Source organism: Mixophyes fleayi, chromosome 5 (assembly GCF_038048845.1).
Source record: "Mixophyes fleayi isolate aMixFle1 chromosome 5, aMixFle1.hap1, whole genome shotgun sequence".
Lineage (NCBI taxonomy): Eukaryota > Metazoa > Chordata > Amphibia > Anura > Limnodynastidae > Mixophyes > Mixophyes fleayi.
Genome location: NC_134406.1, coordinates 204,700,239 through 204,726,748, shown reverse-complemented (window position 1 = coordinate 204,726,748; position 26,510 = coordinate 204,700,239). Strand labels below are relative to the sequence as shown.

At 39.0% G+C, this 26,510-nt stretch overlaps 1 protein-coding gene across 5 annotated transcripts in view; it reads left to right on the top strand.

Moving 5' to 3' along the window:
- MTCL1 (microtubule crosslinking factor 1) overlaps positions 1-26,510 on the top strand; it is a 161,396-nt gene that overhangs the window by 10,947 nt on the left and 123,939 nt on the right. For all 5 annotated transcript variants that reach the window (XM_075213306.1, XM_075213309.1, XM_075213305.1 and 2 more), the window contains exon 2: positions 26,194-26,418. In XM_075213306.1, coding sequence (XP_075069407.1) covers positions 26,194-26,418 — 225 coding nt within the window. The remainder of the gene's footprint in view (positions 1-26,193; positions 26,419-26,510) is intronic.

The following is a 26,510-nucleotide window of genomic DNA, read 5'->3' as shown; positions in this document are numbered from 1 at the left end:
CCAAAGCAAAGATGTTGCAGAACATCTTGTCTTTTTCACAAGGTCAATGTAGAAAAAATAATAAAATAAAATAAAAAAAGTCCAGATACATAATAATGGAAAAGTAAAAAAAAACAAACTTGAAGGTTTTGAGCATGAGTCCATATTCTTCTAGAATCTGGAGAAGAAAAATAAATTGCCACTAATATCTGATCTTCCCAGTTTGACTGGTCACAACCTTATTCGGGCATGTAAGGGCGGAGGTGATCCTCAATGGTGCCAACCGCCCAATGGGTGAGCTGTTTCTGTGGCAGGTAGAGGCAGACGCTGCATAACTTGAGGATTGTGGCTTTACTTTTAGGAGTCTGCAAGTGCTGTCTATCAATAAAGAAGAACACTGACTGGCTGGGATTGTTAAGAACAATTCCAGTCTTGCATTTGAAAATATGTGTAACATTATTCTTTCAGTAAAGTGCTAGCCACACGCCCACATTAGGTTGGCCACACCCACTTGGCAAATGTCACTCCCACATAGATGGGGGGCGCCGGTGTCCTGTCTCGCCCAGGGCACTAAAATGTCTAGTTACGGCACTGGGCAGATGTACAGCATCTGTGTCAGCACCTGCTGCTTGAAGACATAGTACAGCCAGAATGACAGCTATGGGTTTGCTGGGTAGCATTTGCTCCTCTTCAGCACAATTATGCTCTGGTGCTGTTCTTCTGTGGCATCTCCAGTAATGCCCTGAAGTGTGTAGACAGATACACTCAGAGGCGACAGCAGAGTCTTGGAGCATGATGTACAATCGCTTGTGGTTTGTAGCTGGACACTTCACATCAGCTGCAGCCATGACATCATTACTATATGTAAGTGCTACCTCAAATGACTCTTATTTGCCTCGAACAAAGAAGATAAATGCAGAAAAACTGAAAAAAAAGGTTATTTCGATGGTGAAGGCACCATAACCATTGTATTAATCAGACTGGAGTATTTTCACAATGTATAATAATTTTTAATCAAGTTTACGAAAGCTTCATCATCATCATGATCATCATTTATTTATATAGCGCCAACATATTCCGTAGCGCTTTACAATTGGGGACAGTCCTATATTTTACTCATCTGACTTAAAGTTGCATTATTTGAATAGTCAAAACAAAAGTTCTTTCAACCTGTGACATGTATATGCAAATAACCACCTTAGGAAATGTTAAAGGTTAATGTACTATGTTATGTTTATTTGAAAGGAAAAGTCATTGTATAAGGAGATATGCCAAAAAATATAGGTGTATTAATGAAATATTTATAGAGATAATGGTGAACATTTATGAAAATCAGGTAACGGTGTTAAATACACAGTGTTGTAACCCTTGGCAACCAGAAATGTATTTTCTTTTTATAAACTGTAGCTTGAAACTAGACATTGGTGATGATTAGTTCCTATGGGTCACAGCACGACAGCACATTTTTCTATATGCTAGTCTTAATAACTGTCCCCCCCCCATGGGTACTTAGCAAACAAGTATAGGTATAAGAAGATTATGGTAAGGAAAAGCTCTACCAAGAAAAGAACAAAACAAAAAGGGAGACATGAATAGAAAATCTTGATCCTGATTAAAAATAAAATAAAAAATAATAATCAACTGGATTTAAGCATGTCTACCATACTTGCATACTCTCTCAGAATTTCCGTGAGGCTGCTGAATTTTGGGGAGCCCTCCTGGACTCCCGGAAGAGTAGGCAAACCTCCCGGGTCCTAAAATATGCCGAAATTCACTGCATTGAATATAGGGGATGGGGCTTAATTGCGTCATTAAGCCCCACCCCCACTATTCAATGCTGTGAATTTCAGAATTTTATAGTGGGGGCGGAGCCCCCTTCTCCCTACTCCTGTCACATGATCTGTCCTCTAGGATCTCCCGGAGGACAGTATGGAGATATATTTAAAAAATATTATCTTCAGTAAGCACATGTTGATTGAGATAGTGAGTAAATAGTAAATTTAGCAATGATATGGTGATTTATGGGCAAACCTCAGCAATGAAGAGAAACTACATTGTTCATATTTGTTATTTCTTAAAGCTTTGAAGTTAATTAGGGGTGTATTTAACAAGTGTGAAGCACCAAAATTCTGGTGTAACCCCAACAAAAGGCTCTTTCACCACTTTTTGCTACTTAAGAAAGGGTTCACACCAGAGAAATCAGAGATTTCTACAGCCTTAACCCCTTTTTGCAGCAAAGTTAATGCCATCTCGGGATTTGGCACTGACGGAATTAACCTGTACTCAATTAATTGAGGTAAAGACTTGTTTTATATCAGGTCATTACTTTAACCTGGGATAATTTAGTCACAGTAACCAACTCTGCCTAAAGTGCTAAAGTAGCGCTAATGTGGTGAAATATTAGCATCACTTTGTCAGCATAACAACGTAGGAAAATAAATGCGCCATTGTCTGCAACCAAGAATGACTGCCCTAGATTTACATGAATGAAAGCATTTGGTTAAGATCCTGCAGTCTGCTGCTCTGTTCCACATGGCTTTGAAAGTGTTAATTTTAATTCTAATGTTTCCCGTTTTTTTTCTTTAGATCCCTAGATGGAGAAACTATTCCACTTGAAAGCATCCCTTCTTTCCTGTTGTGCAATCTTTTGCGGTTACTCCATTGCAGGGGGCTGTCTTGAATTCCCCATTAGCAGGAGTATAATGGGCATAGTGTCAGAGATAAATTGACTAATGGTAGGATAAATCCCCACAGTGTAGGTTCCTTCATTGAGCATATCCATTTCTCATCAGGCACTCTGTGGAAGCACTGGGAATAGCAGGGGGATGGTCGTCATCGGTTACTAGGTCATACTTCATGTTATTTTATTTATAATGAAAGCCAATCACTTTACTGTGGAGAAGCACATTTTGCGACACTAGTATGTTGCCCACAGGGAAGAGGTCATTCAGTCACAGTGTACAATTGTACAGTGCAACTCATGGTTAAAGTACATTTAGCAGCAGCTGAAAACAGAATTTGTGATCATGATAGAGTGTCTGCTGATTCTACAGTGTAGCTGCATGATTGTGGACTGTATCCTAAAGCCTAAAACTGGGTCACCTATTAAGCCTCTGAAGCCATAGAAATGTGTTGTATTTTAAGATCCATGCGATAGTTGTGCTTACGTTAAAAAAAATATGCATCAGAAAATCGATACAGCTGCATAAATATCCAGACCATTCATTTTTGTGGAGGAGATGTCTGTGTAGTCAGCAGTCATGTTTGTTGTGTGTAGATGGCTAATCTTTTGCTTTTACCTTAATATGTTCTTCACATGGATACATTTATGTTAATGCTTGTAGCTATTGCCTTCCTGCAGGCTCTGTTATCTTGTTACATATCCATTATCGTATGCAGTGCTGAGCGTTGTCTTGCTGGTACTACAGACTTATTTCAGGTTTTAAAAAGACAGGAAGTATTGAAATGGCTCAGGGAAACCTTTGTAGTTCAGATAATAGTGTTATTACCCATACCCCAATTTTTCCTGGTACACAGTTGGAAAATGATTTCAGGGAAATGATGAAAAGGCCACATTTGAGCCGCATGAAAGGTCGCCAAAGTGGGCGTGTCCTGTTCTGGCCAAAGGGGTGTGTTCTGCTCCACCGAAGGGCGTGTATTGTTAATTATATAATTATCATTCCAACAACTCCTGCCATCGAAGTACCTGCCTTTGTCATTTCTAAACCCACGTTTCTTTCCCCCTCTTCTGTTGCCGACTTTTGCATTGAAATTCTCTGTGTGCATATAGATCCTCTATGTTGCAGCAGTATCCCCCTTTGCTCAGATAAATTCCTCATAAACATTCCCCCTCTTACACCCAGATCCCCCCTCATTTTGTAAAGACTATCCTGTGGCACAAATATTCTCTTTTGCACAGATATCCCTCCCCTATTTTGCACAGAGATCTCCTCTTATTTAGCACGTCATCCCTAGCTTGTCATCTCACAGCAAGGGAACTTTTCCAATCCATAAATCCAGATGTCCAGTTCCGCGATGGGCGCAGGATTGTCCTGACAGCCTTCACATTTTACCGTTGTGCCCAGCAGTGACGCGCATGCGCAGACAGCACTCAAGCTCCTCCACACAAGTCAGGGAACTTTGTCTACTCTCCCGGGAGTCAGGGAGGTCTCCCAAAATTCTGGGAATCACCTGGACATTCCTTGAGAGTAGGCAAGTATGACCTATATTCCTATGGCAGTTACCGGCATTACGTAAAAAATATCAAGTATTAATTCAGCACAGCTATCTGCAATAAGAAGATAAGGAGCATATAAAGTTTAATCTGTCATGGTAAAAAATCTGCTCATTTATAACTTTATATTTATTGAAGAAGCATCTATAGAAGTGTAAAATGACCTTTTGTTTTTCTAAATACAAATGGGGGCAGGAGAAAGGTGGGAGAGGAGGGAATAGGAACATAACAGAGTGAATTTCCAAAATATATTCTAATAATAAGTTAGTTCAAGTAACGGCAGAATCTATAAATAGCTCTAGTTTAGTAGAGGCAGTTTATACAGCCCGGACCCAGAGGCATGTCAAGTATGCTCAGTAAGTAGGTTTTGTATTCACAAAAAGGAGTTTGTGCCCTCGAGGAAAGTGGGCAGCTTCATCTCTCCCTAAAATACCAAGGGGCCCATATGGCATATTTGGGTTAAATAAAAAAAAATCTCCAAGCTCTAAAAAAAAGTAATAAAGCTAGGTAAGAGGCTCACACTATGTATTTTAATCTACTTATAGGAGTGCAAACATTTAAATAAAATAATTTATATATATATATATATATATATATATATATATATATATATATACATCTCTCTCTCTCTCTCTCTCTCTCTCTCTCTCTCTCTCTCTCTCTCTCTCTCTCTCTCTCTCTCTCTCTATATATATATATATATATATATATATATATATATATATATACATATGTTTAAAGACAAAGACAGCCAGTATTACAAACTGAATTTAAGGACAAGTTATTTCTTATTTATCCTAAATGTGCTGTTCACAGCATCAGCTGATTTTAATCCTATGTCTCATGTTAGGCTTTCTCATAACCACCTCCCGGTCTAACGAATTTTCAATACATTAAAATACCTTTTTTCGGAACCAATCGTCCCACATTTATTGTATCTTCTTTCACTTATGCAAATTCCAGCCTCTGTAAAAGATCCACTTGAAATTCCCCTTGTGAGCCATCATTGCTAGATTCGTATATCTTTTAGAGGCAATAAATGAATGTGAAGTAATCTCTCAAACCCGCAGGAGAGCAGCAGATAGTATAAGCTGATAATGTACAGTTACCCTTCGGTGGCCACCTGTTGGTTTGCGTTAATTCCGATGGCAGCACACAAATAATAGACTATAGTTCTGATAATATTCTTAATGGAATTGAAACATCATGTTAGTTGGTTATTTTATATGAAGCAGCTGACATGTCATCTGGTAAATCCATGTTTGTGTTGTTTAGTGTGTAAGTATTATGTGATATTCTCCATGCACGTGATATGCCAGATGGAGCTCTTAAGACTTGTGGGGGGCAGGAGGGTAAAAAGGTCCATGGGTATTAATTGCGAAAGTCTGCTTTATATAACAATAAATAGTCTTTTTGCTCAATCCATTGTACAGTGTGTGGCCCTATCCCAAACATAAAAATTCTGGATGGATAATGACCTCTATTGGCCCCTGTGTAAGTTTATTGGCTAATCCCAAAATTAAGGTTAAATAACCAGTGTTATCGCATGAAACTGATTTATTATATGGCTATGTTGAGATAAGTCAGTCTCTAGCACCTAGTCAGTAGTGTAAATACAATATTTATAAAATGTTTGACAGATACTGTTATTACTCTTATTAATGAGAGGAGATAGGAAGCTGAGCAGTATATAATATATTAAATCCTATAATCGTGTAATAACATACAGCAATCTTTTTCTAATCCTTCTCCTTGGCAGCTGTATTTACTTGTGGCTATTTCTGTTTATTTAAATATATTGCAATATTGACAATAACAAAACAGTAATTGTTTTCACTAAAGAACCTTTATTTTCCTTCCTTTTGTGACCTGGCTACCCACTTTTACCAAATCTTCTAATGAAAAAATATAAATAAAAAAAAAATTGTGAGACAGACCCGGCCCAATCCAGCTAACCCTGCTTATATATATGTATGTATATATATATATATATATATATATATATATATATATATATTAAAGTGTTCATCATTGAAATGTTTATTTTATTATTTAAAATGCATTTCATTAATAAAGCATTTTTTCATTAATTTTCATTGTTACCACCAGACCTACATGTACCACCACGAAGCTTGTATAACATGGGGAAGCTATCGGTGGCAAAACCAGCTAATCTTATTGTAGGCTTATAGTGAGTGGTTTTGTGTGGATTTTTGGAGACAGAGACATACAAACAATTGGTGAGTGTGGGCAGAGAGTAACATACTTAGGGGTCTCTGCATCATAAGAGGCGGTGCTGCTAGATATCCATCGCTGCACATCCCAGTGATACATATTTATGCACCGCTAAGATGCACTATGCGGGAGCTACTCTGGGAACCCTGGCGAAGTGACCCCTGTGATGTGAACACTTTTTTCTGCTTACTGGCAGCACACAGCACTTTCACTGTATTGGATTCTGCAAAGCCAGAGAGGCTTCAGCAGAATCCCATAGGAGATGACAGGTAACTGAAATGGCGCTAACTGTCTGTGCAATGTAAAGTTTATCAAAGCTTTATGCATTGCAGATCATTGCAGTCCCCATGCTAATCTATGGGGACTTCGATGCTGCATAGTATTAGCCTAAATGGAGGAGATCTCTGTGAAATCTCCTCCGTTAGGCATGTAATACATAGCAAATATAATATAAGATGCAGAAACATTATTTAAGTGGAAAATTAGCTTGATTCATAGACCCCATAGGGAAACAAAGCCAGATGGGGAGAAATTGGTACACATACAGAATTGGGACAGAGAGACACATAATTTGGGGGGAGGAGCAGATGTGCACACATACAAATGGGGGACAGAGGTGCACACATACAGAATTGGGACAGAGGTGCACACATACAAATGGGGGGCAGAGGTGTACACATACAAATGGGGGACAAAGGTGCACACATGTAAATGGGGAACAGAGGTGTACACACACAAACACAAATGGGGAAACAGACACACACAAAAGAGGCGGGACTGAGGGGGCACCCACATGAAGTGGGGCCCCCACCACAGAGGCACAGACAGTTAAAGCATACTTGCCTACTCTCCTTTCCGGGAGACTCACGAATTTCGGGGAGTCCTCCCGGGCTTCCGGAAGAGTAGGCAAACCTCCCGGATCCTAAAAAATTTCCAAATTCATGGCATTGAGTATCGGGGGGGCACTTAATGACATGATTAAGCCCCGCCACCCACTATTCAATTATAGTGGGGCGGAGCTATGGTGATGGAAAGACGTCACCATGCCCCCTCCTACCCCCTGTCACATGACCTGTCCTTCAGGATCTCCCGGAGGGCAGAGTCACAAAGTCGGCAGGTATGAGTTAGAGAGAAACATTCACATATAAAATTGGAAGCAGACAGTCTAAAACAAAGGGGGCAAGTGAGATAGGGGGTGACAGAGACAGACACAGGGCAGGGGCAGAGAGCCGCAGATGCAAATAAGGGTGAAACAAACATGGATGGGTGTCAAGGGTGGCCAGTGAAGGAGAGGGGAAGCTACTCACATTGACTTCTGCTTCTGTCTTGTGGTGCAGACTTGACCAATGGAGGAAGCCTCTGGGAAGAGGAGAATGGAGGGGAAGTAAGGGCACGGACACATGCCCACAGCTAGAGGCTGTTCTACCAGTGTAAGTGGCTGTACATGGCCTATCAAAGAATACTGGCATTGCATGGCCCAACCTACAGAGATGCCAGCCCAAATTATTGAACTTGGGTTGATTCGGCCTACTGGGAAAACTCCTGGTAAAGTCTATAGTCAGTTCCACACTGACAGTAGATATTCTAAATGTGAAAGGGGTGGGAGCAGGAACAAAGCGAAAGAGAGACACAAGGCTTTATCATAGGGGGAAGAAGTTTTTTATATTTTTCAGATTGAATGGCGTGCTGGTATTTGAGCCCATCCGGGAGGGGAGATCTCGGTGCTGCTTCCAGGGGGCATGAACACGCAAATCACTACTTTTGGCCACACTCTCCTGCTAAGCCATACCAATTTTGTCCAATTACAGCAGGAGGCGGGGCCAGGATGCAGCTATTAGTCCCGTCCCCCACCCACTTCACCAACAAACAGGACAAGATATGGGAGGTTGCCCTACTCTCCCGGGAGTACGGGAGAACTCCCAAAAATTTGGGAGTCTCTTAGGCATTCCGGGAGAGTAGGCAACAAATGTGTTTGAGATATATGGGTGCACACCTCACTGAGAGGCATTTTGGGTAAATGAGGCTCTAAATAGCATATGGGTGTGCTTTGTGTAAGTTAGTATTGTGAGCTGTCTGAGGGATGTTTTAGGGTGAGTGGGGGTTTGAGTGGCATGTGGTAGCTATTTATTTGATCAAATGTATTGTTTTAATTTATTAAGGATCAATTGAAGGTTTAAAGTGTATATATTTCTCATCACTGATTAAAATATTTGGGACTACGACACAAAATTACAACATTTTTAAATGTAATCATTTGGGGAATATAATTATAAAAAACATTAGTAGAGATCTATTTAAAATAAAAATTCAAGTTCTTAAATGTAACAGTTTGCGACAAGAAGTTTCAATAGGAGGTGAATTCAGTGTATCCATGACAACAACATGAGTGTTGCTTATACAACAGGTTCTTTTATCAGGAATTACTAGAAGTCTGGAAGTTTTATGTTCCAAGTATAAAACTATAATTCTGTTTTATGCTGGCAAATAATTCATGGTCGTTTTGTTATGGCATGACAGTAAATCTGTGTCTTAAAATTAAAACAATTTGAACATGTATTTACGGTTTGAAAGAAAATCTATTTTTTGATAGATATTTTCTACAGAACACAAAGTTTAAAATGTTTTAAAACTTAGCAATATGTTTGTTAAAAACCAAAGGAAATAATAGAAAAGTATGTTTTAAATCTGTTTTTAAAACTGTAAAGCTAAGGCTAGTGTAAATTTCTGTACATAGGTGGTTACAATCCACATCATGGCTGACCACAGGCACAGAAAGATATCATTAAACCTGTATAACTATATATCTTTTACTTGCAGGTTCAGTCATTAATTTTGTACGTAAGCGTAGGCTATCAATTGCTGTGATCCTTTTTTTTGTGCCTGTGGCTAGCCTCCACTGCAACACCATAAGCTAGAGCAGTGGTCGGCAACCCCCGAGGGTGGCACGTAGCCCCCTGCGTCCTGGCACGCCGTCCGTCCTAAATGACAGCCGGAGAAGAGCGCAGCAGTTCAGCTCTTCTCCGGCTGTCGTTTATTCCTTTTAGTTCAGCTCTGCTCTCCGACATCTTGCGGACAGTGAACTGCGCAGTTCCTCCCAAGCATCATTGTGGAACGGATCATGCCTGGAAGAGGTAAGTACACAATTATCTAATTTTTTATTAATTTATTAGTGCCTTAAAATTATTTTTGAGGCATAACAGTCATTGGGGGCATTTTTGTGTGGCTGAATATTCACTGGGGGCATTTAATATGTGGTTTAAAATTATTTGAAGGCACTTTGTGAGGCATAACAGTAATTGGGGGCATTTTTGTGTGTCTTAAAAATATTTTGAGGCACTTATAAATAGATGATGATGGTGAATTCTGCAGTGTGTATGCATCACGACCAGCAGTGTAGGCAGAGCTCTATGAAGTGTGCAGAGTCACCATCTTTTCAGCCGATGGTGTGCACACAGGAAACGGCATGTTGATCGGGACTTTCAGTCGTTGGTAAAATCATTAACAATTTTCTGTAGTCTGTACCCAGCCTTAGAAGAAGATGGACAAGCTTTTATGGGTAAAAGTTGAAGTCAGTGCAGTCATAAAGGTCATCAAAAGATAAAGACCCTAAGTAAAGTCGAGGAAACAGCCACACTCAGAATAAACAGTAGGGGCATTTATAAAACCAAGTACAAATACTTTAATTTGTTATATTGCTTCTTGTGAATACAGCATTTTTTAAAGTTTTCATTGGTTGCAACATCAGCAACTAGCATAACTCATGTCATCAAAGGAACATGGCGTATCGACTTGCTTGTCATTTATTTGTAGAAGGTAGCTCATATGTGGGAAAGACTAACTTGACATAAAGAAGAACAGGTTGGAAAATATTTATAAAATCTGTAATTAATTTTTCAAGTATGGTATATTTAATTACATGAGTGGTTAAAACACTAATGAACATTTTTCTTTAGAAATGTTTCCCAATTACCGGTATGCTTAGCTGAACATACTTATGATGATTTACCTTGAATGTGCAGCCCTCCTCTTTAGGCGGGACAGTCCTGATTTGAAGGTTCTGTCCCGCTATCCAGATCAGAACAGCTGTGTAGTGCTGAAATAGATCAGAACAGCATTTGGGAGATATTGTCTGTTCACTGCTGCTCTGCATGTCAAGGGAGTGTAGGGGTGCTAGGCACACCCCTGGGGTGTGGTCACATCCCATCATGATGTGACCAAGCCCCCATTTGTGACATGTCACAAACCCTGTCCTGATTGAAGAAGAGGCAAGGTTGGAAGGTATAAATATGGAGTTGAGTTTTGGGCACAGATTCACAATAATGTCCTGAAAAAATATGTCCTAAATATGAGCAACTAAATTAATAAGAGATATTGAAGATATCAATTATGAGGAAAGAGTGGCTGAGAGAGGAGATGAAGAGGGAAATGATCACTGTGTATAAACATATTAATGGCCCATACTGGTAATTCTGTGACATCCTGTTCAGTTTAAGACTGGGAATAAGAGGTCATATCTTGCGGCTGGAAGCAAGGCTGACATCCTGCCAATCTAATAATCTTGCTAGAGCACATCACGCAACAGACGAGAAAAACAATACACAGGCAGTATTACTCACATGAGTAACTGAACCTGCAGCTTTACTCACACAGAGCAGTCTCTCTCTTGATTGCATACAACTGACTTGTTCCAATAGACTATAGTTATTACTATTAAAGCAGCAGTCTCACATAGTCTCACATAGAATATTAAATATATATATATATATATATATATATATATATATATACATATACAAGTTAACCCGTGCATGATACTCATGCATTCTAGTCAAATCAAACTACTTAAGGTGTTAAAAAGGTTCTTGTCATGCATTTGGGCCTAGCCCAGGCCTCCTCAGGGGAAGAGCGTTATTTCCCGACGTAAGTGCCCTTTTTTAACGTGGTTTTGTCCACATGTCACCACCTCATCATTTTTCTCCATCACCTCATCCTTCATCTTTATCGCCACATCTATCCAGATGTCTATCCAGACACAGGGATCTCTCTCAGCGGTCCTGAGTATCACACTCCTCTCACTCTGTCACCCCCGGCAACCACCAACCACTCCCCACTGTCACCCCCGGCAACCACCAACCACTCCCAACTGTCGCTTCTCCTTCAAGAAATATATATATATTTTTTTTAAATCTTTACAAACACTTTTAACAATTAACAAATTAAATTAACAAATTAAAAACATCTTAGTATGCCAAATTTCAGCCCTTTCTGAGTTTTTTTCCCCACACACACTAAGAATTTAGTAGGTCAGTGTATAACTCCGCCCAGCAGGTGGCGCTGCAGCTTGGTTTTTTTCCCCACACACACAGACTAGCACACGCCACTAGGCTTTTATATTATAGATATATATATATATATATAGTGGGCTGAATTCCCTAGGCAAAAAAAGATCCTGTGCTATAATATTTCACCACCCCAGCCTGTCATAGCCTAGTCCTGATGTTTCCGAATCTGCATTTGGAGGTAGTAGTCAGTGCCTGTGTCTCTTATTTTATAAGCCTGCTTGTGATATGTGATTATTTCCTGTAGTTTAAATAAAGGAACTTTAGAATAAACAACACAGAAATATATATATTTGTAATTTTCTGGATCATCCTTCTGTTTCCTATGTTTCTCCACATTCATTTTTCTTTGGTTCGTCTGTATTGAAAACTTGGTTTTATATTAAGGACTCTGGAGATCTTCAGTCTGTTCATCACCTGCTAGTACTTTTAAATAGCCTAGGAGACAGAGCGGTGATGGTAAGGCTGGAAGATTATTTTATGGAAGCTTACTAAGGAAGAAGCTCGAGTGAATTATTCTGAGCATCCAAGATAAAACAATGAGGATTTCTTTGTGGGATATATTTGTTCGTTAATGGAGAAAAGACAGCTTTATAGAAATAAGGATTTTTTCAAAAGTCTCTTGAGAGTAGACCAGCAGAGCTTTAGAAAGACTAATTTAACATCTGGAAGAAGACTCTTCAGTAAAATACAGCTATACTGACAAGAGAAATTATCAGGTATGCTGCACTTCCTTCCAGATCCAGACAGTAGCGTGGAACTGGTAGGGCCTAAGTGGTAATCTAAGGGTATATTAGTTTGAGAAGAGCCTACATCAGACAGATAATAGATTCAGCATTCTATCTCATGTTCAATTAGAGAGTTCAAAGAACCCTATATTTTTCAGGAACTCTTTTCCTCAGACAAGAGCCTCTCATTGACACTCCTTCCTTCAAATTTACCTTCAGGCAGCCTCTTTAAATGTTCATACATCAGGGGTAGTGCCCAGAGAAGACGTCAAGGATGAGGATGTCGGTTAATAGTAATTAGATGCGTCTCTTCCCTGTGTCAAATCCTACATCATCTATAAGGTTGCTCCCTTTCTGAGCAGAGCTGTACTATATATAATACATAATATTGCACATGGCACCACTCAGCTGCAAAAATTAGTCAGTGGGGCTATATGTACGTTTGTACATGGAACCCTTTGTAGGGGCAAAGTTCATTTGATAATGGTGACTATTGAACCAGTAGACGTAAATGAAGATGACATAGAATGAATGATGATGGGAGCCATTTTGCTACTAAACATTTTGTTGCCCATTAGCACTACCCACAACCACCCTTTTCCATTCTAGCCTAATCTAATCTAATCTAATCTATCCTTCCTTACTCCTTTACACTACTCTGAATAGCTATTGTGAGTTGTTCTTTATATAAAGAAAAGCCGTGTCTTATACATACTTGCCTACTCTCCCGAGTTGGGAAGTCCTCACGGACTCCCAGAAGAGTTGGCAAAGCTCCCGCATTTGCTGAAATTCACGGCAGTGAATGGAGGGGGCGAGGCTTAATCGTGTCATTAAGCTCCATTTCGGCTTTTTATAGTAGGGGCGGGTCTATGGTGAGGCGACATGTCACCACACCATCCTCCTACCCCATGTCACATGACTTCTCCCCCAGAATCTTAAAAGTTGGCATGGTCTTATATGATTGGGCATATTTGTGGAAAGAACAAATAGACCAGGGGGTAAATGTATCAAGCTGAGAGTTTTCCGGTGGGTTTGAAAAGTGGAGATGTTGCCTATAGCAACCAATCAGATTCTAGCTATCATTTTGTAGAATGTACTAAATAAATAATAGCTAGAATCTGATTGGTTTTTCAAACCCGTCGGAAAAATCTCAGCTTGATACATTTACCCCCAGGGCTTTATTACAGGGACTGAACTTTGTATTTTTTTATATTCTTCAGAATAATAACTGTAAAATCACTTTCATGTCATTATATTATGCATATAAACAACGCATATTTTTTTTTCTAATGTTGCTCTGTAAGATATTATTTTCTACTTTTGCGTGCATGTGTGGGGGCAGGGAAGGATTTGTCAAATGATGCACCTTGTGTTTAGTGTGCTCTATAGCATGGTGCTGAACGATATTAAGCTGTGCTTCAGGCATTTGAATGGATAATGATTTCTCATGTAGTAGAAGTAATTTTAATTGACAAAGAATTGTACTGCTTATGTTGTGCAAGATTAATTTCCACACTGTCACAGTTGTTTAGCTTCTTATCTGTGTAGTATTCAGACACTCAGTATGCTATGAGCCAGCATTTTCTATCAATTTTGAATGTGACATTGAACTATTGTCTCTAGCATTCCAGTGTTTGTGTTAACAAATAAGACAGCTTTCATTACTGTCCTTGGCCAACTTGGTTCATTTGGAAATATCTGTCACATAGCGGTAGGTTGGGTTAAGTCATCAAGTTTTACTTCAGGGTGACATATCAAATGCTGCAGGAAAAAACTGAGCAATCTCTGCTCCCAGGTGCCAGCCCCGGTGGTACATGAATGCGAAGTGCTGAGGTGGGTCAGACTCCAAAGGGGTACTTGTGGGGGCTTGTACCTAAATAACATGGGTTGTCCAAAGGTGGCAAAACTCTTCATACCAGTGCAGATTGGTAAACCAACTTGTTTCTATATAGAATTCTGCAGGCAGTAGTGACGCCACCCATAATACTGCCCACATGTACTGCAGTATCACAGGTAGTGATCTGTCCGGTGGACGTCAGTGGGGAACAGCCACATAGGGCCAAATAGCGGTTATTTCAGGCTGATAGGGTACACCAATGGATGTAAAAAAAATGTAGTTTGCAAGTGAATTATCCATTTGCTAAACCTGCTAACTATATATAACTCATCATTACTGTAGTTAATGCTCTTTAAAGTTCTGCAATGTTTTGACAACGCCAACCTCACTAACTTTGATCGGTCAGAGGAGCTTCTTCCCTTGGCACGAACCAGCTCCTGGCTTATCTGAAGCCAGGAGCTGACATGTGCTATGACCTTACTGTTCAGGGGGACTAAATCTGTTCATTCCTCTTCAATAACACTGAATAGAAAGGAAGGGTTGTCCAAAATTGAGTAAGGCTGCATATTGGGTACCTGCCCATATCCTAAACTATGGTGATAGTAAACTATCCGATTATTCATTATTAGATTAATGCACTCCAGTTTTTTATTTTTATTTGGCAGATTTAGGAGATTTGTAATAAACCATTCGGGCTTAAACTCATTATTTTTCTAGCTACAACATGTGACTTGTAAAAGTGTGCAACTTTAGTACATTTACCCTTTAAATTCAAATTCTGGACATAGTGGAGTGATGGTACTGAGCGATGTATATGGATAATGTAAGAGTCACATGGTTGTTTCATGTTCTAAACCGCACTAGATAAATTACAGAGTCCATTGCTGGCTATAGGCAAAACTTCCTTTTCCCACAGTTTTCATAAATGCCCCACAGTGTGTATACGTTCATGACACACACACCCTGTTAGCATTTTACACTGCTAGCAAAGAACGGGACTGAATACTGTCTTGTACATCATGTATTAATAAAAATATTTGCAAGTTTAACATTCGTTAGATCTTTGTGAACTTAGACTAAATATAATGATAGCACAAATGATCTTTGTGAGATCAAATAATAAAACAATATGTTTACATGTCTTTGCTTCGTGCATTTTACCATAATGTTTATGCATGTGAACTCTTTATTAGAAAATTTAGAGTGCAATTCTCACTCACTTCTACAGGGGTTTCTATACCCTGAATGACATTTATTGCAGATTCCCATTAAGTCTTAATACATTTTCTGTCATCACCCAGCCCTTCCAGATGGTGTAACAAAAGATATTACAGGTCATTGTTTTCTAATTGCATAGTTTCCAACTGTGCCTCTTTTGTATGGATGGTTCCTCTTCTGGACCCACATCCCCCATCCCTCTTTGCTTCTTAATTTTAACTTTTTAGATCTGAAGGCTATAGCTGTGTGCATAAACATCTCTACTGGCTCCCAGTAGTGTCTGGCTCCTAAACTGATAGCAGGTTTCAGTTAGTTGAGATCTGTGATATAGCAAATCTTCATACCCCGGAGTGCCCCTTGTATACACTCTTTCTCTTTGTTCTATACTCCATATAGCAAATCTTAACTGTAGCATAGCATATTTATAACAGACATTATGGGGTAGATTCAATTTAGAACAAAGCGGCCCACAGCATAATTACCCTTACTATGGTCATTTCTCAGTTGGTTTTTGCTCGCAGCTCGCAAACACTACTCAGAAGTGTTATATGTAGCAGCGTTTGTGCTGAATACTTGCCTCTGCTCTTCTTAAACATAATAAGGCTCAATTATGAACATGCAACACTGCAGTGCAAATTCTGCCTTAATAAATCATGTGTCTAATGTTGCACAAAATACATGTTCTTGCAGGCAAGGACATAGCTTTATAGGCCAATAGGACAGCAAATGCAGAAGACTTGATAGGAGTAGTAGGGCGAATCTGGGGCGTTTCTTTATTTACAGATTAGGGGCCTGATACTGAGTTAGGAGCAAAGAAAATAGAATGAGCAAATGTGCAAATTGGCAAAACCATATTGCACTAGAGGGGGAGGTAAATTTAAAATGTGGGGCAGGTTGATAGTTGGTGTATGGCATGTCCTAGATCAACTTTAAATTTTGATGTTAAAATAAAACTATCAAGTTTTTGTGTGCTACATGAAAATGCACCCAGTGTTTTCCTTGCCTCCCTTGCATTGTAACATGGTTTTTCCGGGTGCAAATTTTTTTTTTTTTTGCTATACCTCTTACTCAGCCTCAGGCCCTAGGACAAGTGCAACTGGTTTTGCATATAAATCGAATTCTGGTGAAGGTGCATCTGGGGAGACTTCATTTGCCTCATTTTCCGGGTAGACACCAACATTTCTTCCCCACAAAAGTGCTTAAATTCTCTGGGTGGTCAGAGGTGCTTGAATCCCAGCTACATCCTACACTTTTAATGGGATGCAAGTTCGCCTTCCATTTGCATTTTTTGCTGGAAAATGCATTTACAAGTTTACTTTAGCCAATATAATAAAAATATTAAAATACACATTCAATAAAGACAGTCCTGATATCTTCTCATGCCATACTTGCCATCTTTAAAAAATTTCACACTGGGGTCACAAGTTTCAAATGCAAGGGGGGCATGGCACAGCAAATTGTGTCATTTTGGCCAAAATGAGCCAATATGCGGTGAATCATGTGATTGAGGCCAATGGGAGTTATGTTTGTATGGAGGTATGCTGGACTTTGTAGTGACGGCAAATGTAAGTTCAGAGTGAACGGGATGTTTCCTGTAGCTGTACAATACAATCCCTGTGCAATTGAGTCCCAGTAGTCAGGTAACCACTGCACCTAAAAAGTTACTGCTAACGCATAAGTTGGATGTCATTAGTTATTTAAATGGATACAGATCTTCCCCGGTGCTAAGGCTTGTTACTCATGTAAGTTAACTGCATGTGAAAAGGTGGATAAAGGCTATGCATTTGTGCATGCTTCCATAATAGGTTTAACATGCGGTATACCCGTGGTTGTAATGCGTGGGACACATTTGCATGCATTTGTGAATTTGTCCAAAACAAAGCACATAGCTTTTTATATGTTGTAGGTAATAATAAATATTTTCATCACTTGTGATATTTGTTCACCTTACTACAACATTTGCACACAAATATTGGCAATTTTCCCATATAACATATTAAAGTGTAACACTTCTACCCATAGGGAAGCACAGACTTTGACTCTTGGGCACCACACTTGGAGTGATTGTGGCACTACTGTAGTAGGACATAAATTCGTCACCAGCATGCATAGGAATATCCAGTTTTAGTTATTGAAATATTTTATTAAAGATGTTACACATAGCTCATCAGTCTTAGGAGGTGACATTTATTGGAGGAATTTTGCTTGTAGAAACATATAGACAACCCACATTGCTGACTAGCAAAGGGATACAAAAGTGTAAAAAAATGGGCTATCAATTGCTGGCATATAGAAGCAAGAAGAAATTCTAAGAAGTGCGTAACAGCACATGCAATATGTAAATAATTGTGAATAATTGTGAGCTGTTTATCACCTCTATTCTCTCCTAATACAACACCCTTTAGACATGTTTCTGAGCAATTTGCAAGGGAGCTCGTTAACTTTCTTATAAGTATAATAAAACCCAGCAACCATCTGTCTGCCACCTGCATCTGAGTTCTAATATTCTGACACTTTTTTGAGTTTTAAAGGCTGCCTGCTTAGACCAATGATTTATTCACTGTAATCAGTAGTTTGCAGATAATTACTGCAAGTGATATGACGGTTACCTCTGTTTGTTTTACTATTAGCAACTAACATTTTGAGTTATTTTGTTAAAATATAATTCAGTTTCCCAGCGCGTGGATCTAGTATTTGACGGACACAAAATAATTGTTCCATATTTCCAATATTTAATTGATACTTTTATAGTTTTATTTGCGGTTTTAATAGAGCAATCCCTGCTTTTTACAACAGTTTTTATTTTTTACATTGCATGTTCTGTGAATAGAAAAAACACCCCAGGCTACAGAAATCTACAGTCTTCATTGTGTTCCCCAGTAGTTTTCACCTACTTCCTTAGTATTCTCAAGTTGTCCTCATTTTCTGGGATAGCACAGTAGAAGCCTACTCTTGTCACAGTAGCAGGGGAGGACAAGAGCTGATATTACGTCTTAAGATATAGAGTATGTACAGGTCCAAATGCTCTGTAACACAAATAGCATCATCAACATAGAATCAGGGACATCTGCTCTGGCAAAGTATCTCATACATGGTAGTCACTAGCAATCAGCTATCATGGATTGATACGTAGTATACATTGTAATCAATGATAGCTAGTGGCTACCATTAAGTAACGACTTGTATAAATATTATTTAGTCCAATTTTCCAATCCCATTGCCCAAAATGTTTAATGCTCATTTCAGACTCCTCACACAATCACATTAATAGGATACGTGGTAATATGTTCTTATAACTGTCATAGCTCATATAGGAGATATTATGGCCCCACACATTCAGGTGACATGAATGGCCTTGCTTTTCAATTCAAACTTACAGGAGATCAAGAAAAGGTGACTTCAAATTTCTTGGGGGCAGAAAACCATTTTAGGAAGTATCTGGGACTTCTCAATAAGTACTTAACTACAGAAAACAGAAAAGCAGGTAAAGCCACGAATTGACTTTAATATATTTCATATATTTCAAAGGCTATGAGCTGAATTATATATCATACTTGCCCACTCTCTCGGAATGTCAGGGAGACTCCCGAATTGCGGGGCAAGTCTCCTGGACTCCCTGAAGAGCAGGCAACTCTCCTGCATCCTGCCTGTCGGGAGTTAAAATGACGCGATTCACGGTGAACAGCATCATTTTGGCACCGTCCCATGATAAAATGAAGGTTTTCTCACAGGGTCAGGCCAAAATGACTTAAATCACTATGCTCTGCTCCCTCCCACCACTCCACCTCCTAGGGATCTCCTAAAGGCCAACTATACAAAGTCGCAAAGTATGATATATACAATACCATGTAAAAGTTTTAGGCAGGTGTGGAACAAATGCTGCAATGTAAGTATGCTTTCAAAAATAGAAGTGTTAGTAGTTTATTTTTATCAATTAACTAAATGCAAAGTAAATGAACAGAAGAGAAATCTAAATCAAATCAATATTTTCTGTGACCACCCTTTGCCTTAAAAACAGCATCAATGCATTAATTCTTCTAGGGACACTTGCACACAGTTTTTGAAGGGACTTGGCAGGGAGGTTGTTCCAAATATCTTGGAGAACTAACCACAGATCTTCTGTGCATGTAGGCTTGCTCAAATCTTTCTGTTCATGTAATCCCAGACAGACTTGATGATGTTGAGATAAGGGCTCTGTGGCAGTCATATCATCACTTCCAGGACTTCTTGTTGTTCTTTACGATGAAGATACCACTTTATAACACTGGCTGTATGTTTCATTTTGTTGTCTTGCTGTAGAATAAATTTGGAGCCAATCAGACGCCTCCTTGATTGTATTGCATGATGGATAAATACCTGCCTGTATTTCTCAGCATTGAGGACACCATTAATTCTGACCAAATCCCCAACTCCATTTGCTGAAATGCAGCCCCAAACTTGCAAGGAGCCTCCACCATGCTTCACTGTTGCCTGCAGACACTCATTATTATACCGCTCTCCAGCCCTTCCGCGAGCAAACTGTCTTCTGTTACAGCCAAGTATTTAACATTTTGACACATCAGTCCAGAGCACCTGCAGCCATTTTTCTGCATCCCAGTTCCTATGTTTTTCATGCATAGTTGAGTCACTTGGCCTTGTTTCCACGTCGAAGGTTGGCTTCTTCCATGAAGACCACTTCTGGCCAGACTTCTCCGAAACATTAGATGGGTGTACCTGGGTCCCACTGTTTTTTTCCAGTTCTGAGCCGAAGGACTGGAGAGATTATTTATTTGATGTAACAACCTTTTCTTATTCTCCATTTTCCTTGAGAAATAGGAATATGCTTACTATAGTATTGCATTGTAAATTGTGTTTTGTTTATCTACTTTTGCGAATTACCAATATGATGTACATACTGCCTATTTTATCATGCCATTTAAACTTTTTTGAATGAGAACATCATCAGCATTGAAAGTGTTAATGGATCATTTAAGTGAACTTGTACATTTAAAATGCAGATTTTCAAGAAACATTAGATTCGTTTTTTATAGTCCGCTTATTTAGTATTACAGTTTCACAGAAACGATCAAAAGCTAAAGTAAAATATTGTATATAGACGTCAGTGAAACAATGGTCCCAGTGCCGATGTGTCAGGATTGGCTTTGCCAGATGAGTCTACACATTTTATTTGCTAGAAGAGATGTGATATGGATAAGAGAAAATATGGATGATGTCCTTGTATGAACTAGTGCTTAGAGAAGAGATTAAATCTGCATTTAATGAAAAGTAAGGGTCCTAAGGGCCTGATTCATTAAGGATCTTAACTTAAGAAACTTCTTATTTCAGTCTCCTGGACAAAACCATGTTACAATGCAAGGGGTGCAAATTAGTTGTCTGTTTTGCACATAAGTTAAATACTGACTGTTTTTTCATGTAGCACACAAATACTTGATAGCTTATTTGTACACTGAAATTTAAAGTTGATATTTGTGTGCTACATTAAAAAAAACAGTCAGTATTTAACTCATGTGCAAAACAGAATGCTAATTTGCACCCCTTGTAACATGGTTTTGTCCAGGAGACTTAAGAAGTTTCTTAAGTTAAGATCCTTAATGAATCGGGCCCCTATTTATTATTAAGAGCCACTTATCTCACCCTTTATTAAGGTAATAAAATATTCCTTTTTAAAAAAAAATAATCCCACTGAGTGATACTGGCCCAGGCGGTAAGGGTTAACTTACCGGTTTACATGGCCAGTCTCTGTAGATATGCGCTTGATTTGGGCAAACAAAGTTGATTTGAAAAACTGTTTAAAAATAAAAAACAATGTCAAAAAATTGTATAAAAAGTGTAAAAATGATTGTAATCTGTTATCATTATCCTGAAGTGGCGATAACAGAACAGGTATTGTGGTGGGTACACCCATGATAGTTGTTAAATAGCCTTTCCCATGGAAATATACCTATCGCTATTGCCAGAGAAAGCATCCATTTTACGTTGATAAATGTGTCTCTGATATTGTATATTATTTCCAAAAACAGAGGGGCTGTATGATGTATCCATTGAGTGTTTCAAAAAGAAAAAATTTATTTTTCAGAGAATTAGTTTTATCTTACCAGTAACCATAAAAATATATGTTAACAATTTATCCTGCCTCCTCTTCTTATATCCATGGGGTAGATTTATCAAACTTTCTGAAAAGTAAAAGTGGAGGTGTTGCCCATAACAACCAATCAGATTCTAGCTATCATTTTCTAGCATGTACTAGATAAATGATAGCTAGAATCTGATTGGTTGCTATGGACAACATCTCCACCTTTCCTGTTTAGAAAGTTTTATAAATCTCCATGTATTATAGGGGATTTAGCTGTAAGGTTATGGAATAATGAATAACACAAGCCTTGTGCATATTTCAAGAAATAACTTGTTTCCTCCGACTGAATGATTCAACATTGGTGTCCAGTGTTTATTATCGGTCTGTTGTTTGTTTTGTTTGGTTAATGGGTTACTGTGTCTATGATAATACTGATGTGATTGGCTGTATTGGAAAATTATTCCTTTTCCAGACTTGCCTTGGCACACTGTTCTTCCTTCCTGCCCTGAATTGAGTGCAAACCTAATAATAGTGTGTTCATGTCCCAAGGGCAACAGGCTGGTAATGGAATGAGTGAATCTCTGAGGCGGAGAGTTCTATCTTAGGAGAACCATTTGAAACTTTATATTCTCATTTCGTTGCCATCTACATAACTGGAAAGGACATTATAAAGCGATTGTCTTGTCTCCTATTAGAACTGTCGCCTTCCAGGGAAACAGAGATGACTCTAACAGGGATCGTTTGTCGTTGTGTAGGTTGTGCTAAATCTTTTATTTGCAATACTATGTAGGCACATTTTATGCAGAAAATCATGCAATCCTAAACCAATATAATTAAAACATTAAATTGTACGCATGATGACCTCACTTACAGTCATGACTTTTTTTTAATACGTAAATAAGGTTTTTATTCTGGTTATAATTCAAAGGATAGGAGAAGTCTTACAGATTTGGTTGTAGTTCCATGGTGTTGGTCAGCGTTTCAGTGTTTGTGCTGCCAGTCACACACTTCTCTGTGTTATGGTTTGCTTGCTCCCTCAGGGGGTATGATGGACAGACAGACAGACAGACAGACAGACAGACAGACAGACAGATAGATAGATAGATAGATAGATAAATGTTAAACTGGAAATTTAGAAGGGGTGGTATGAAAAACTCAAGTGAATGGAACTTGTTAGTTTTGTAATGAAGGCAATAGAAGTAGTGGTGGTATAGCATACTACCATATACCAGCCCACTTTCACCACTATGTATATACTAGCTACTAGATAGAGTACCTGTAATCTGTATAGCAGACAGGCAGACTGGTTGCTTCTGTAAACATCCACCTACCATATCATGGTGTAGTCACCATCTGCTATTTTTAGTGTCCTGTCTGACACTATGAACAATGCTGATCTTTAGGGGCTGTATAATAACAGCTCCTAGTGTCTCATCTTCCTAGTAAAGAGCAAATGACAGAGCAATATGAATGTCGTTATAGCAAGTATCCTGCAACGATTGCCCAGACACTCTTTGTGGCTTCTTCCTGATGGTAACAGTAAAATGGCTACACTCCTGAAAGAGAAATTGAAGCATGCCTACGCATGGCAGACAAATAGGTGCATCTGGCAAAAATACATTTTTACAGGATATGCAGCAGTCAGAAATGGGTGCAAAATCTTTGTGCATAAGCCGTTAGGATTCACTTGGCATCACAGGAAGACACACAGGAAGACAAAGACCTCTTTTTCAAAGTGAGTTGTTGACCAAATTAACCCTGGTTTTCCTGACTGAGATATAAAAAAAGAATATTAACCATAATATCACATTAAGGGGCCTATTGTGCATCCCACTTTTGACCCGCTAATTATCACTTGTCATGGCATCGATGATAGATGAATTAATGGGGTAATTTACTACTGAAGTCATGTAGGGACAGCGCATTCAATAGGAGGCTTTACCTGCAATGATTTCTCTCTAAAGTTAACTCCAGATTCTGACCCGGAGTCTTTACTGCGCATGTGCACTGTAGTACCGCTCATGTGCAGAGGTCATTTATGTAAATTTGAGCACGAATGCTGTGGAGAGGTATCCGAAGATCTCTCTACCACACCGGTAGAGGATTGAATGGCTAATCGGTGTCAAGTTCCGAAAATTAAGCTTTTCGAAGCTTGATACATTTGCCCACACTGCAGTCCCCTTTGAGTATTATGGGGACTGCGGTATTATGTAACTTGCCTAATTCAGGAGATGTCTCCAATATCTCCTGCGTTAGGCTTTTCTTAAATAGTTAATGTACTTAAAAATGCCTAAAGCATGTGGAAAAAGTAGTTTTTGCATGGTTTATGGCTTGATAAATAGGCTCCTAATGGAGAACTCCATTATCACAAACCCTGCTTACCCTTCTGGCTGAATGTTTTCCTGATGCTCACCCCAGGTTCTCCTTCTACTTGTGTGTGTGTGTCCGAGTCTGGAGAACAGTCAAAGTGAGCAGATATTTCTCCATGGGATGACCGCTACTCAGCATCATGCCGCGTCCTCCAGCAAAGAAATGATCGGGCCCCCACACCTAGAGATGGCTAGCACTGGGCCCATCCTGGTACCCCTAGCTGGTGGGTACCAGTGGTAAAATGTTGTCATATAGTGCCTGCTCCAGCATGCACATGGGTGACACTGGATAATAGCACTTGTAGTGCCACGATAGTGCACTACAAGTGTTGGCCCCCGTAGTATAATAAAAATAACTATGCCTCCTTGATATTAATAATGATGACATGTGCCCCTTATAGATAAATAATTATTTTGTCCCCATTTTTCCGTAGTGCAGTATCCCCAATAAATACTTACCTGGAATCTGTTCTTGACCCAACGTAATCCATGTGAAATGAAAATAAAAAACCAACATAGATGAAACGGACTGCTCCTGAGGAAATCCTGATGCCAAGGAGTAAATGTACCAAGCTGCGACTTTCTGGCAGGTTTGAAAAGTAGAGATTTTGCCTATAGCAACCAATCAGATTCTAGGTATCATTTATTTAGTACATTCTACAAAATGATAGCTAGAATCTAATTGGTTGCTATAGGCAACATCTCCACTTTTCAAACAAGATGGAAACTCGCAGCTTGATACATTTACCCCCAAATGTGTTAATGTCCGGTAAGCCTGCATACTTAATAGACGGGCAGCCAGTCTGGAGCAGTCGCTCACGGATGATTGGCTGGTGCATTGCACAGCAGAGGGTGGAGCCATGATGATGCGACTTGTGCAGTCACGCCTCCTGCATTTGCCCCTTGGAAGTCCCTTAGGAATCTACTGGAGGGGAGGTATACTGTTATTTATTAAGCAGTGCTGTGTTTGACCTCTTTGTTGTCTGTTTTTATTTGTAATATTTGTAATGTCCCCATATAACAAATAGTGAGAGGGTGAACACACTTCACCCAATAACCCAAAGGCAATTTTTTTGTTTTGTTTTTTAAATACCAATTTTTTTTTTACCTTTGTAACAAGAATATGTTTTCCTTGATGTTTTCCTTTAACTCAGTTGTCTATTTGCAAATTAGATCTGTGGGACAGGCTGTCGCTGCAAAAATCTTTCTCAGACAAGGAAACACTGTATCTGCTTAGTACCCAGAGAGGGTAATCTCATATCTAAGAATGGGCCAGTCATTGGACACGTGATGTCAGAGGAAAGGTTTGGTTGGTGCCAACTGAGAAGAGGGACGTTCCAAAGCCTCTCTGATCACTACACCATATGTCTTGTGACATTGGTTGCTATGCTAAACACACGACAGTAAGAAAAATGTAAATCATTTATAACAAACTGAATCACAATTCAAAGGAAAAATGAACAAACATTGTGTATTCTTACAAGTAGCCGAAGTGGTTAATGTTAAAGAAATACACCTCATTTTTACAAAGAATTGCGCCTTAAGTTGAGGTTTTCAAAAAGTGAGCCACGCCATTAATACTAGCTGTTTAGATCTGTTGCTTAGAATGAGTCTTAGGGCTAGATTTACTAAGCTGCGGGTTTGAAAAAGTGGGGATGTTGCCTATAGCAACCAATCAGATTCTAGCTATCATTTTGTAGAAGGTACTAAATAAATGAAAGCTAGAATCTGATTGGTTGCTATAGGCAACATCCCCACTTTTTCAAACCCGCAGCTTAGTAAATCTAGCCCTTAGTGATTAAAATGTAATTTTAAAGAAACTGATTAATTCATATTTACATTAATTGACTGACCTTCCCCATAGATATTGGTGACTTAATTAGAACTACAATTATAGCTGCATATTGGAAAGAAAAAAAAGAATGACAACGTTATATATATATGAATATTGAACAATCATTTTATTCTAGTGTTGCACCAGACAAGTGAATTAAGGCATTAGATATTAATACTTCTAATAGGCACTTTGTTATGTTTTACACCTGGTTAAACATAGCAGATCTTATATGTTATGTTATTTTTTCCGGACTTGATCAAGAGAATAAAGTTTTACGCTTGTTATTGAAGCTACATACATTCCAAGTGATTCCTTTATCCTAAATTTTTATGTGTTTTCAACAGGATGAACTTGATGAGTTACGCGCTGAAATGGAGGAGATGCGTGACAGCTATCTAGAGGAAGATGTTTACCAGTTGCAGGAGCTCCGACGGGAGCTTGACCGAGCCAATAAGAACTGCCGTATTTTGCAGTACCGCCTCAGGAAAGCAGAGCAAAAAAGCATAAAAGTTGCACAGACTGGCCAAGTGGATGGAGAGCTTGTCAGGAGTCTAGAGCAAGACTTAAAGGTAAGGGAAATGTTGCAGATCATAGTGAACATTGTTATTGGCAACACCTGTAACTGCAGAAATTTTATATTTTAAAAAATGCTGCATTAAAG